This window comes from Equus quagga, chromosome 19 (assembly GCF_021613505.1).
Source record: "Equus quagga isolate Etosha38 chromosome 19, UCLA_HA_Equagga_1.0, whole genome shotgun sequence".
In the NCBI taxonomy this organism is placed as follows: Eukaryota; Metazoa; Chordata; class Mammalia; order Perissodactyla; family Equidae; genus Equus; species Equus quagga.
In genome coordinates this window covers 41,367,991-41,382,012 of record NC_060285.1, presented here as the reverse complement: position 1 = coordinate 41,382,012, position 14,022 = coordinate 41,367,991, and the positions used below count along the sequence as shown (strand labels likewise).

Genomic DNA, 14,022 nt, shown 5'->3' with positions numbered 1-14,022 from the left:
ATGAGTTATTCCTGTCCACAGTAGATAAAAACACTGGCACGTTCTTATGGTTGGGTTCCCCTTTTTCTAGGCTGACAGAAATTGCTACCCTTATGTTAACAGCTTTCTTCAGACATTACTGCTAATTGGTTTGCCAGGTTATCTTAGTCATAATCTAGTTCTGAAGATCACTTTTTTACTGGAGTTAGGTTTATTTTCATGTCTTAATCATCAAAACCCAACCATTTCTTAGGGTAGGTAACTTAGTTTGATTGTTGGAGGAGTATTTCCGTAATTAAATTTAGGGTTGCCTCTTTACAAATCCAAGAAATAAAATTCCTGTTTTCATACTGTAATGAAATAGCAGAAGTAAATGAACATAAGATTTTATTATTTTGAGCTGACAACATTGGTTAATTGATGACAAACATCATGTTCACTGATTCATGTTGATGGCACAGTAGTTGGTGAACATTGTTCCATTTTGAATAAAATCTCTCTGTTTTTGATTCACAGACAATAGTTGAGCTTGCAGAGACAGGAAGTCTGGACCTCAGTATATTCTGCAGTACCTGTTTGGTAGTATTTTTTCTTTATGCTTTCCCCTCTCCTCTTCCCTTGGCGGTGGCAGAGCACAGAGGTTGTGGGGAGTGAGGAGAATAGTTTCTTTCTCTGAGCACACTTCATGCCCCCAAAAGTGCCTTTTAGACTGTGGGACAAGAGGACAGGTGGCGAAACGATGTCTCCTTCCCGCTGTGCTTACTCCTGACCTAGCCCCTGACTACACTTCTGATTCAGAGCTGCCATTCATTCGTGTTCATTCTTACTCTTTTTCTCTTTTAAAATGTAACTCAAATAAAAAACTAAGTAATAACGTATTTAAAATCAAAGGTTTACTGTGATTCGCTAATATGTTCTCCTAATTACACTTTAAGAAACTTTATTCTTATATTTAAAGGTCACAGTGGGAAAATCCATTAGATATCTTCTAAGATAACATGACCTCTAAACTGGTTCAATTTGAGTAGTGTTTGCCTGTATTAGAGTGTTTATGCAACTTTGAGCACTGTTTTATCATTTCTATTAAAAGTTGTCATCTTCAGGTCATAGATAAAGATATAAATGAAATTAAATAGCATTTACTTATGGAATCAGATATAGTAATATTGACATTGTTTCTTATTATAGACATCAAATTTCTATAGAATAATACTGTTTTGTGATTTTATTTTCTGCTTAATTTTTATAATTAGTTCTTGTGAAACATGTATAGACTGCCACAGTGGTTAACCCATGTTTTCTTACACAGAAACTGAAAGAGCCCCAAATCATACCTGAAACTAAAGGCTCTTACAGTTATATCTTTAATTTATACACTGCAGCTGAGGTAATATCTTAATATTGGAATAATAGTAAAATAATTGACTTAGAGTTATGGAATAAAGGTTTTTGAAACTGAGCTCTAATTCTATGGATTCCTTAAGTTGTTCATTTAACATTCTTTGACGAAACAGTAGTTGTTTTGAATATTCAAAATACATGCAGGGGCCCCCTGGTGGTGTAGTGGTTAAGTTCACGTGCTCCACTTCAGCAGCCCAGGGTTTGCAGGTTTGGATCCTGGGAGCGCACCTATACACCGCCCATCAAGCCGTGCTGTGGTGGTGTCCCAAATACAAAGTAGAGGAAGATTGGCACAGATGTTAGCTCAGGGAAAAACTTCCCTCACAAAAAAAAAAAAAAAAAAAGGGAAAAATATATATAATGTATTACTTTGGTAGCAACTTGAGGGTGCTGACTAGATTCCTTTGCATTTTCAAGCATTCTTTTAAAAAGTTTTTGTTTCTGTGCTTTACAATGGATAATTTACAAGATTGTAATTCTTTTTTTTTTTGAGTTCATAATAGTTTACATCATTGTGAAATTTCAGTTGTACGTTATTTCTTGTCCATCATCACATAAGTGCTCCCTTTCACCCCTGTCCCCAGCTCCCATCTCCCTTCCCCTGGTAACCACTGAACTGTTGTGTTTGTGTGTTTATCTCCCACATATGAGTGAAATCATATGATGTTTGTCTTTCCACATCTGGCTTATTTCACTTAGCATAATACCTTTCAGGTCTATCTGTGTTGTTGCAGATGGGATCAATTTGTCTTTTTTTATGGCTGAGTAGTATTCCGTGGTATATATATACCACGTCTTTATACAGTCATTGGTCACTGGGCACTTGGATTGCTTCCACGTCTTGGCTATTGTGAGTAGTGCTGCAATGAACATAGGGGTACACAGGTCACTTTGGATTGTTGATTTCAAATTGTTTGGATAGACCACCAGTAGTGGGATAGCTGGGTCATATGGTATTTCTATTTTTAGTTTTTTGAGGAGTCTCCACACTGTTTTCCATAGGGACTGCACTAGGTTGCATTCCTACCAGCAGTGTATGAGGGTTCCCTTTTGTCCACATCCTCTCCAGCATTTACTTTTAGTCTTAGTGATTATAGCCATTTTAAAAGGTATAAGATAGTATCTTAGTGTAGTTTTGATTTGCATTTCCCTGGTGATTAGTGATGTTGAACATCTTTTCATGTGTTTATTGGCCGTCTATATCTTCTTTGGAAAAATGTCGGTTCATAATATCCTCTGCCCATTTTTTAATTTTTATTTTTTTTTCTTTTTTGAGGAAGATTAGCCCTGAGCTAACATCTGTTGCCATTCCTCCTCTTTTTGCTGAGGAAGACTGGCCCTGAGCTAACATTCATGCCCTTCTTCTTCTACTTTCTATGTGGGACGCCTGCCACAGCATGGCTTGCCAAGTGGTGCTGTGTCCACATCTGGGTTCCAAACCAGCGAACCCTGGGCTGCTGAAGCAGAACATGCGAACTTAACCACTGCACCACTGGGCTGGCCCCCCCCACCCATTTTTTGATTGGGCTGTTTGGTTTTTTGTTATTCAGCCATGTGAGTTCTTTACATATTGTGGAGATTAACCCCTTATCAGATATATGATTTGCAAATATTTTCTCCCAATTGGTGGGTTGTCTTTTTGTTTTGATCCTAGTTTTCTTTTGCCTTCCAGAAGCTCTTTAATGAAGTCCCACTTGTTTATTTTTTCTTTTGTTTCCCTTGTCTGAGAAGACAGGGTATTTGAAAAGATCCTTTTAAGTTTGATGTCACAGAGTGTACCACCTATATTATCTTCTAGGAGTTTTATGGTTTCAGGACTTACCTTCAAGTCTTTGATCCATTTTGAGTTTATTGTTGTGTATGGTGTGAGAGAATGGTCTGCTTTCCTTCTTTTGCAAGCGGTTGTCGGGATTCTCCAACACCATTTATTAAAGAGACTTCCTTTTCTCCATTGTATATTCTTGGCACCTTTGTTGAAGATTAGCTGTCTCTTGATGTGGGGTTTTATTTCTGGGCTTTCACTTCTGTTCCATTGATCTGTGTGTCTGTTTTTGTACCAGTACCATGCTGTTTTGATAACTATGGCTTTGTAGTACATTTTGAAGTCAGGGATTGTGATGCCTCCAGCTTTGTTCTTTTTTCTCAGGATTGCTTTAGCCATTTGGGGTCTTTGGTTGCCCCAAATGAATTTTAGGATTCTTTGTTCTATTTCCTTGAAGAATGTCATTGGGATTCTGATTGGGATTGCATTGAATCTGTGGATTGCTTTGGGTAATATGGACATTTTAACTATATTTATTCTTCTGATCCATGTGCATGGAATCTCTTTCCATTTCTTTATGTCGTTATCTTTCAATAATGTCTTCTAGTTTTCATTGTATAAATCCTTCACCTCCTTGCTTAAATTTATTCTTAGATATTTTATTCTTTTTGTTGCAATTGTAAATGGAGTTGTATTCTTAGGTTCTCTTTCTTTAAGTTCATTAGTAGCATCTAGAAATGCAACTGATTTTTGTAAGTTGATTTTGTACCCTGCAACGTTGCTGAAGCTGTTGATTATTTCTAATAGTTCTCTGATGATTTCTTTAGGGTTTTCTATATGTAAGATAATGTTGTCTGCAAACAGTAAGAGTTTCACTTCTTCATTTCCTATTTGGATTCCTTTTATTCCTTTTTCTTGCCTAATTGCTCTGGCCGAAACCTCCAGTACTATGTTGAATAAGAGTGGTGAGAGGAGGGACACCCTTGTCTTGTTCCTCCTCTCAAAGGGATGGCATTCAGGTTTTGCCCATTGAGTATGATGTTGGCTATTGGTTTGTCATACATGGCCTTTATTATGTTGAGGAAATTTCCTTCTATCCCAATTTTGTTAAGAGCTTTTATCGTAAATGGCTGTTGGATCTTGTCAAATGCTTTCTCTGTGTCTATTTAGATGATCATGTGTTTTTTATTCCTCATTTTGTTAATGTGGTGTATCACACTGATTGATTTGCGGATGTTGAACTATCCCTGTGTCCCTGGTATAAATCCTACTTGATCATGCTGTATGATCTTTTTGATGTATTGCTGCATTCAGGCTGCCAGTATTTTGCTGAGGATTTTTGCATCTGTGTTCATCAGCAATATTGACCTGTAGTTTTCCTTTTTTGTGTTGTCCTTGTCAGGCTTTGGTATCAGAGTGATGTTGGCTACATAGAATGTGTTAGGAAGCATTCCATCTTCCCTAATTTTTTGGAATAGCTTCAGAAGGATAGGTATTAAATCCTCTTTGAAAGTTTGGTAGAATGCTCCAGGGAAGCCATCTGGTCCTGGGCTTTTATTTTTGGGGATGCTTTTGATTGCTGTTTCCATCTCTTTACTTGTGATTGGTCTATTCAGATTATCTATTTCTTCTTGATTCAGCTTTGGGAGGTTGTAAGAGTCCAAGAATTTATCCATTTCTTCTGGATTGTCCATTGTGTTGGCATATAGCTTTTTGTAGTATTTTCTTATAATTCTTTATATTTCTGTGGTATCCATGGTAATTTCTCCTCTTTCATTTCTAGTTTTATTTATCTGAGCTTTCGCTCTTTTTTCTTTGTAAGTCTGGCTAGGGGTTTGTCAGTTTTGTTTTATCTTCTCAAAGAACCAGCTCTTTGTTTCATTGATCCTTTCTATTGCCTTTTTTGTTTCAATTGCAGTTATTTCTGCTCTGGTTTTTATTATTTGTCTCCTTCTGCTGACTTTGGGCTGTGCTTGTTCTTCTTTTTCTGATTCAGTTAGGTGTAATTTGAGATTGAGTATTTGAGATTTTTCTTTTTTTGATGAGGTAAGCCTGTATTGCAATGAATTTCCCTCTTAGTACTGCTTTTGCTGCATGCCATATGAGTTGGTATGATGTGTTTTCATTTTCATTTGTCTCCAGATATTTTTTGATTTCTCCTTTAATTTCTTCAGTGATCCATTGGTTGTTCAATAGCATGTTGTTTAGTCTCCACATCTTTGTCCCTTTCTAAATTTTTTTCTTGTAATTAATTTCTAGCTTCATAGCATTATGATTGGAAAAGATGCTTGTTATTATTTCAGTCTTCTTAAATTTACTGAGGCTTGCCTTGTTTCCCAACATATGGTCTATCCTTGAGAATGTTCCATGCACACTTGAGTAGAATGTGCGTTTTGATGTTTTGGGATTGAGTGTTCTGTATATCTGTTAAGTCCAACTGATCTAGCTTTTCATTTAATTCCACTGTTTCCTTGTTGACTTTCTGTCTGGATGATCTGTCCATCTATGTGAGTGGAGTGTTGAGGTCCCCTACTATTACTGTGTTATTAATAATATCTCATTTTAGGTTTGTTAATATTTGCTTTATGTACTTTGGTGCTCCTGTATTGACTGTATAAATATTTATAAAAATGTGTTATGTCTTGTTGGTGGAGTGTCCCTTTGATCATTATATACTGCCCCTCTTTGTCTCTCTTTACTTGTCTTATCTTGAAGTCTACTTTGTCTGACATAAGTATAGCAACAATTGCTTTCTTTTGTCTCCCATTAGCTTGGAGTATTGTCTTCCATCCCTTCAGTCTGAGCCTGTGTTTGTTGTTAGAGCTGAGATGTGTTTCCTGGAGGCAGCATATTGTTGGGTCTTGTTCTCTACTCCATCTCACCACTCTGTGTCTTTTCATTGGAGAATTCAATCCATTTATGTTTAGGGTGATCATCGATATATAAGGGTGTAATGCTGCCATTTTATAACTCATTTTCCAGTTCTCCTGCATTTCCTTTGTTTCTCGTCCTGTGTATTTTGGTCTGCCAATTGAGTTATGTAGTCTTTTATGTTGGGTTTCTTTGTTTTCTCCTTATTTATTATTTGTGTCTCTGTTCTGGTTTTTTGTTTAGTGGTTACCATGATGTTTGTGTGCAAAATCTCGTAGATAAGATAGTCCATTTTCTGATGGCCTCTTATTTCCTTACACTAAACCGATTCAATCCCCTTCCCCTTCCCCTCCTATGGTGTTTTTGTCACATCTTAGTCCGTCTTGTGTTGTGAGTTTGTGGTTAAAATGACGAGATTATCTTTGTTTTTGGTTTTTTCTGTCCCTTTATCTTTAATGTTATACTTTAGTATTTCCTTCTTTTTTATGGCTGTTAATATTTCATTGTATGTATATATACCACATCTTCTTTATCCATTCATCTGTTGAGGGACACTTGGGTTGCTTCTATGTCTTGGCTATTCTGAACAATGGTGTAATGAACATAGAGGTGCAATACATCTTTTTGAATTATTGATTTCATGTTCTTTGGATAGCTATCCAGAAGTGGAATAGCTGGATCATATAGTGTTTCTATTTTTAATTTTTTGAGAAATCTCCATACTGTTTTCCATAGTGGCTGCACCAGTTTGCATTTCCACCAGTGGAATATGGGTGTTCCCTTTTCTCCACATCTTCTCCAACATTTCTTAGTTTTTGACTTGTTAATTATAGCCATTCTGACAGGTGTGAGGTGATATTTCATTATAGTTTTGATTTGCATTTCCTTAGTAATTAGTGATGTTGAACATCTTTTCATGCTCCTGTTTGGCATCTGTATATCCTGGGATAAATGTCTGTTCATATCTTCTGCCCATTTTTTGATCAGGTTGTTCATTTTGTTATTGTTGAGTTGTATGTGTTCTGTATATGTTTTGGAAATTAACCCCTTGTTGGATATATGATTTGCAAATATTTTCTCCCAGTTTGTGCTTTTTTTTCCATTTTGTTCCTGGTTTCCTTGCCTTGCAGAGCTTTTTTGTCTGGTGTAGTCCCATTTGTTTAGTTTTTCTTTTGTTTCCCTTGCCTGAGTAGACGTGGTATTTGAAAAGTTGCTGCTAAGATCAATGTCAAAGAGTGTACAGCCTATGATTTCTTCTGGGAGTTTTATGGTTTCAGATCTTAAATTCAATTTTTTAATCCATTTTGAGTTGATTTTTGTGTATGGTGCAAGATAATGGTCTACTTTCATTCTTTTGCAAGTGTTTGTCCAGTTTTCCCACTACCATTTATTGAAGAGGCTTTCCTTTCTCCACTATGTGTTCTTGGCTCCTTTGTCGAAGATTAACTGTCCATAGATGGGTGGTTTTATTTCTGGGCTTTCAGTTCTGTTCCACTGATCTGTGTGTCTGTTTTTGTACCAGTACCATGCCGTTTTGATTACTATATGGCTTTGTACTATATTTTAAGTCAGGGAGTGTGATTTCTCCAGCTTTGTTCTTTTTTCTCAGGATTGCTTTGGCTATTTGGGGTCTTTTCTTGTTCCCTATAAATTTTAGGATTTTTTGTTCTTTTGCCGTGAAGAATGTCATTGGGATTCTGATTGGGATTGCATTAAATCTGTAGATTGCTTTAGGTGATGTGGACGTTTTAACTATGTTTATTCTTTGAATCGATGGGTATGGAATATCTTTTATTTTTTTATCTCTTCATTGATTTCTTTCAATAATGTCTTATAGTTTTCAGTCTATAGGTCTTTCACCTCCTTGGTTAAATTTATTCCTAAGTATTTTATTCTTTTTGTTGTGATTGTAAATGGGACTGTGTTCTTGATTTCTCTTTCTGCTGGCCTGTTGTTAGTGTATAGAAATGCAAGTGGTTTTTGTATCTTGATTTTGTACTCTGCAACTTTACTTTATTCATTGATTATTTCTGATAGTTTTTTGGTGGATTCTTTAGGCTTTTCTGTATAGAGCATCATGTCTTCTGCAAATATTACAGTTTTACTTCTTCCTTTCTCGTTTGGATCCCTTTTATTTCTTTTTCTTGCCTAATTGCCCTGCCTAAAACCTTGAGTACTATGTTGAATAAGAGTGATGAGAGTGGGCACACTTGTCTTGTTACTGTTCTCAGAGGAATGACTTTCAGTTTTTGCCCATTAAGTATGATGTTGGCTTTAGGTTTGTCATATATGGCCTTTATTATGTTGAGGTACTTTCCTTCCATACCCATTTTATTGAGAGTTTTTATCCTAAATGGATGTTGGATCTTGTCAGATGCTTTCTCTGCATCTATTGAGATGATCATGTGACTTTTATTCCTCATTTTGTTAATATGGTGCATCACGTTGATTGATTTGTGGATGTTGAACCATCCTTGCATCCCTGGAATAAATCCAACTTGATCATGGTGTCTGATCCTTTCAGTGTATTATTGTATTAGATTTGCTAATATTTTGTTGAGGATTTTTCATTTATCTTCATCAGTGATATTCACCTGTAACTTTCCTTTTTTGTGTTGTTCTTGTCTGGTTTTCATATCAGGGTAATGTTGTCCTCGTAGAATGAGCTAGGAAGCATCCAGTCCTCTTCAATATTTTGAAATAGTTTGAGAAGGATAAGTATTACATCTTCTTTGAATGTTTGGTAGGATTTACCAGAGAAGCTATCTGGACCTGGAATTTTGGTTTTTGGGAGGTTTTTGATTACTGTTTCAATCTCTTTATTTGTGATTGGTCCTTTCAGATTCTGTGTTTCTTCTTGATTCAATTTTGGGAGGTTGTATTATTCTAAGAATTTATCCATTTCTGTAGGCCATCCAATTTGTTGGCATATAGCTTTTCATAGTATTCTCTTTAATTGTATTTCTCTGCTATCCATTATTTTTTCCCTTTCATTTCTGATTTTATTCATTTGAATCTTCTTTTTTTCTTAGTGAATCTGGCTAAGGATTTGTCAATTTTGTTTATCTTCTCAAAGAACCAGCTCTTAGTTTCCTTGATCCTTTCTATTGTGGGGTTATTTTTTTGTACTCTCTATTTTATTTCTGCTCTGATTTTTATTATTTCCCTCCTTCTGCTTACTTTGGACTTTGTGTGTTCTTCTTTTTCTGATTCTGTCAGGTATAGTGTAAGATTGCTTATTTGAGATTTTTCTTGTTTGTTGAGGTAGGCCTGTATTGCTGTAAATTTCCCTCTTAGCACTGCTTATACTTTATCCCATAAGATTTAGTATGTTGTCTTTTCATTCTCATTTGTCTCAAAGTATTTTTTGATTTCTCCTTTGATTTCTTCATTGATCCAATAGTTGTTTAGTAGCATGTTGTTTAGTCTCCACATCTTTGTGATATCCCTAGCTTTTTTCTTATAGTTGACTACTAGTTTCATAGCATTGTGGTCAGAAAAGATACTTGATATGATTTCAGTCTTCTTAAATTTATTGAGGCTTGCTTTGTTTCCCAGCATATGATCTGTGTTTGGGAATGTTCCATGTGCACTTGAGAAGAATGTGTATTCTGCTGTTTTTGGATGGAATGTTCTATATATATCTAGTAAGTCCATCTGGTCTAGCATTTCTTTTAAGTCCACTGTTTCCTTGTTGACTTTTTGTCTGGATGATCTATCCACTGATCTAAGTGGGGTGTTAAGGTCCCTTAATATTATTGTGTTGCTGTCAGTTTCTCTCTTTACATCTGTTAATAATTCCTTTATATACTTTGGTGCTGCTGTGTTATGTGCATATATATTCATAAGTGTTATGTCCTCTTGTTGGAATATCCCTTTTATCATTTTATAATGCCCCTCTTTGTCTGTTGTTATGTTTTTTATCTTGAAGTCTCGTTTGTCTGATAGAAGTACAGCTACACGTGCTTTCTTTTGCTTGCCATTTTCTGGGAGTATCATCTTCCTTCCCTTCACTCTGAGCCTGTGTTTGTCTTTAGAGCTGAGATGTGTTTCCTGGAGGCAGCATTTTTTTGGGTCTTGTTTTTTAATCCATCCAGCCACTCTGTGTCTTTTGGTGAGTTAAATCCATTTAAATTTAGAGTGATTATTGATATATGAGGGCTTAATACTACCACTTTATCTTTCATTTTCCAGTTGTCCTATATTTCCATTATTTCTTTTCCCTTGTGTTTCTGTCTGCCATTTGAGTTTGGTGGTTTTCTTTGATGTTTTTCTCAGTTTTCTCTTTATTAACGATTTGTAACTTTGCTCTGATTTTTTGTTTATTGGTTACCATGAGGTTTGTATAAAAGGTCTCATAGATGAGATAGTCCATTTTCTGGCATCCTCTTATGTCCATTAGCCTATATATTTTCCATCCCCTCCTCTTCCCCTTCTGTGTTTTTGTTGTCACAAATTATTCTTTTGTGTGTTGTGAGTTTTTGACCAAATTGAAGTGTTGATAATTATTTTTGATGCTTTCTTTCCCTTTATCCTTTATGTTAATTAAGTATTTCCTAACCTATTCTGGTACAGAGCTGCAATTTTCTGATTCTGTCTATGTGTTATCTCTTTGCTTAAGGTTTTGTTAACCTTTGCTTTTTAGTTTCTGATGGGAGGGTGCCTTTCAGCATTCTTGTTAGTCAGGTCTAGTGGTGATGAACTCCTTCAGCTTTTGTTTATCTGAGAAAGCTTTTGTTTCTTTGTCATATGTGAAGGATAATTTCATTGGATAGACTATTCTTGGCTGAAAGTTTTTGTTTTTCAATATTTCAAATATATCATTCCACACTCTCCTAGCCTGTAGGGTTTCTGCTGATAAATCTGCTGAAAGCCTGATGGGGGTTCTTTTGTAGGTTATTTTCTTGTGTTTTGCTGCCCTTAATATTTTTTTTTGTCATTGACTTTTGTGCCTTGGAGAGGGTCTTTTTGCGTTGGTGGAATTAAGAGTTTTATTAGTTTCATGTATTTGCATGACAAGTTCCTTTCCCAGGTTTGGACGTTCCCAGCTGTTATTTCTTTGAATAATAAGCTCTCTTGCTCGTTTCTCTCTCCCTTTTCCCTCTGGGATCCTCCTTCCTACTTGAGTTGGATATTTCTCAAAGAATTTCTTCATTTTTTAAAAATCTTTTTTCTCTCTCCTCCTCTACCTACTCATTTCTAGATTTCTGTCCTCAAGCTCACAGCTTCCCTCCTCCAAAGGGTTTGCTCTATTTTTTATGCTTTCTACATGATTTTTTCATCTCAGTTATTGTGATCTTCTTCTCCAGAATTTCTCTTGGTTTTTTAATGGAGTTTCAATCTCTTTGGTAAAGTAATCCTTCAATTTATTAATTTATTCCTGAGCTCATTGAACTGTCTTTCTGAGTTTTCTTGTAACTTGTTGAGCTTCTTTATGACAGCTATTTTGAATTCTCTCTCAGTCAGAGTGTAGACTTCTGTGACTTGAGTTGGTTTCTGGAGAGCTGTCGTTCTGCTTCTCTTCTGCCATGTTACTGCAGTTCTTCATGGTGTTTGGTGAATTGATCCTCTGCCAGTGCTTTTGTAGTAGTAACTACCTTTCTTATTTGTGTGAGGCTTTGGTTACTTTGGTTATTTGCTGCTTCTGGTTGTATTTGAGAGCCTGCACTTTCCACCCTTCACTGCCTTTACCAGGGTCATCTTCAGTGCCCTCCTTGTGCTGCTTCTGCCTCTTGGGTTGCTGTTGCCTTTCCTTTAGTCTCAATTGTCTCCACCAGGGTCACCAGGCTGCAAGCTCTTATACTGCTTCCAGGGTCACCTGGGTTTCATATTCCTCCACTGGCTTTCTAGTGGAGATGCTCAAATGCTGCTACTCCGTGCACCACCTGTGCTGCTGCTGCAGGGTTATCTGTGGGTGCTGGTTGCACCACTGCCAAGGGTGCTGGGTTCATGGATGTCATTGTCGCTGCCAGGAGCCCAGGGACCTGGGGAATTGTATGCAGCCCTCACTGCTGGTGGAGCTGGTATCCGGGATGCCACCAATGGGAGCTGGTTCACCAGTTCTGCTGTGGTTCTTGAAACCTCTGGTTGCAGGTTCCACCTGCCACTGCTAGGGGGAGCAGGGGCTAGGCAGGGAGAGGTTTTTGTTGTTGCTCACTGTGTAGCCTCTCATCTCTGGCACTAGCCAGTGTGTTTTAGGAATTCAGGTCATAGCACCCCACCCCAGCCAGGAAAATCCATGTTTTGTATACTATCTCCACTGTTGGAAAGACCCGGCTACTGCTGGGGGAGCAAGCGGCATGCATGCTGGATTGTCTGGGAGATAGGCAGGTAGCAAGCTTCCCCGCTTCTCGCCCCTGCCAGTACCACTCGCAGGCAAACAGGCTAAGTCCACTGGGAAACTGGCAGGTAGTAAGCTGGCCCGACTTCTCTACCCCTGCCGGGACCACTTGCAGGCATGTAGGCTTAAGTCCTCTGGGAGGTTGGCCAGAGGCACCCTGTGCCTGTTTTCTCACAGGTGTGCTGGCCAGTGTGGGGATCCTTGTGCTGGATTGCTGCTACAGGGATGGGAGGGCTGCTCCCCTAGTTCCACTGCCTCCTGGGGGTCCAGTCCACCCACCTTCAGCTGTATAGATGCCTAGATTTCTTGTGTGTCCTGTTGTGCTGTGTAGGGAGTCTCTGTTCATCAGTGGCTGTCCAACTGATTGTAACTCGAGAGGGAGAGAGAAAGGGAACAACTTACTCCACCATGATACTGTTGTCACTCTCTAGAATGTTTTTATATTTTGCTATTCTGTGGAAATACTATTCTCTTCCGTAAAGTCAAGTATGTATTGCTGGTATATTTGCGGAATGGAAAACAAATTCTTTATAGAGTCACTCAATACACTTTCATTGTTAAATAAATATCTGATGGCAAGAACAAGACTGTTTTTGTCATCATAGTATTAACAGTTTTTTATATATTATGTTATTGTAAGCCCTGTAGTTCTGGATAGATAATTTGGTGTTGTAAAGTATAGAACATATCCTATTATAAAATGGTTCAGATTGCCAGAGGTATTTATCATTATATGGGTATCCTTCACTTTGATAAATAGACAAGTCCCTAAGAAGACACATATAGATCAGAAATTTCCTAAAAATGAATTATTCTGTAAGTGAACCAAGGAGACTGTTATGTTCAGGAACCTGGTGTCAGTCTTTGTTCAGAATTCATTGTCAAATGTTGCCCAAAGGGGATATGTAGCTGAGCGTTGGAAGTGAGGGTAGAATTTGTTTGATATATCCTGCTGCTTTCTCCTAAATAAATTTAGTCTCATATCTGTGGTGAGGAATAGCTTATTCTTTCTTTCGTCCACAGATGATTTTAGTACATGTCAGAACTGCACAGTCCACTTATGCTTTTTGCTTGGTACCTCAAAATAGCGTATAATCTTATGCAAACTGTTGGGGAAATGGCAGTGCTTTTGTTGAAACACCAATGAAGGCTATTATGAATTTTGTGTCTGGCGTGGGTTAATACCTGTAGCTCTTGTCATGTATCCGCATTGAGACTGCTTGTGTTCGCTTGGCCAATTTAGAGCAAAATATTTTGCAACACTTAAGGCCCCATAGACATGAATTCTTTATTGCCCGTCAAGAGCTGAGTAATATATTTTGCGATCTTTGCAAGCAGTAGAGACTGCCTAAACTTCCTAAGCACGTTGTCCTTTCTTAGATCGGGCTATGCAGTTCAGCAGGGGAAGTGCTATACCTTCATCTGAGATCTCAGGACGCACTGAAAGAAAAGAGATGTGCACACTTAGTGTTTGTTGTTAGTTTTGTTAACTTTGGGAAGATGTATTTTATTGATGATTTTGAATTTTAAAAGCTGCTTTTATTAACTTCTGACTTGACTTTCCTTTTATTAAGGAACAATTTCATTTTATTAAAGCACAGCCAATATCATAACAATTAATCACAATAAATTTTCATTTAGGTGCCTGGAGGTTGATGTGTTTTTATTA

At 37.3% G+C, this 14,022-nt stretch overlaps 1 protein-coding gene across 2 annotated transcripts in view; it reads left to right on the top strand.

Moving 5' to 3' along the window:
* ZDHHC17 (zinc finger DHHC-type palmitoyltransferase 17) overlaps positions 1-14,022 on the top strand; it is a 109,086-nt gene that overhangs the window by 69,470 nt on the left and 25,594 nt on the right. For both annotated transcript variants that reach the window (XM_046646108.1, XM_046646107.1), the window contains exon 12: positions 496-558. In XM_046646108.1, coding sequence (XP_046502064.1) covers positions 496-558 — 63 coding nt within the window. The remainder of the gene's footprint in view (positions 1-495; positions 559-14,022) is intronic.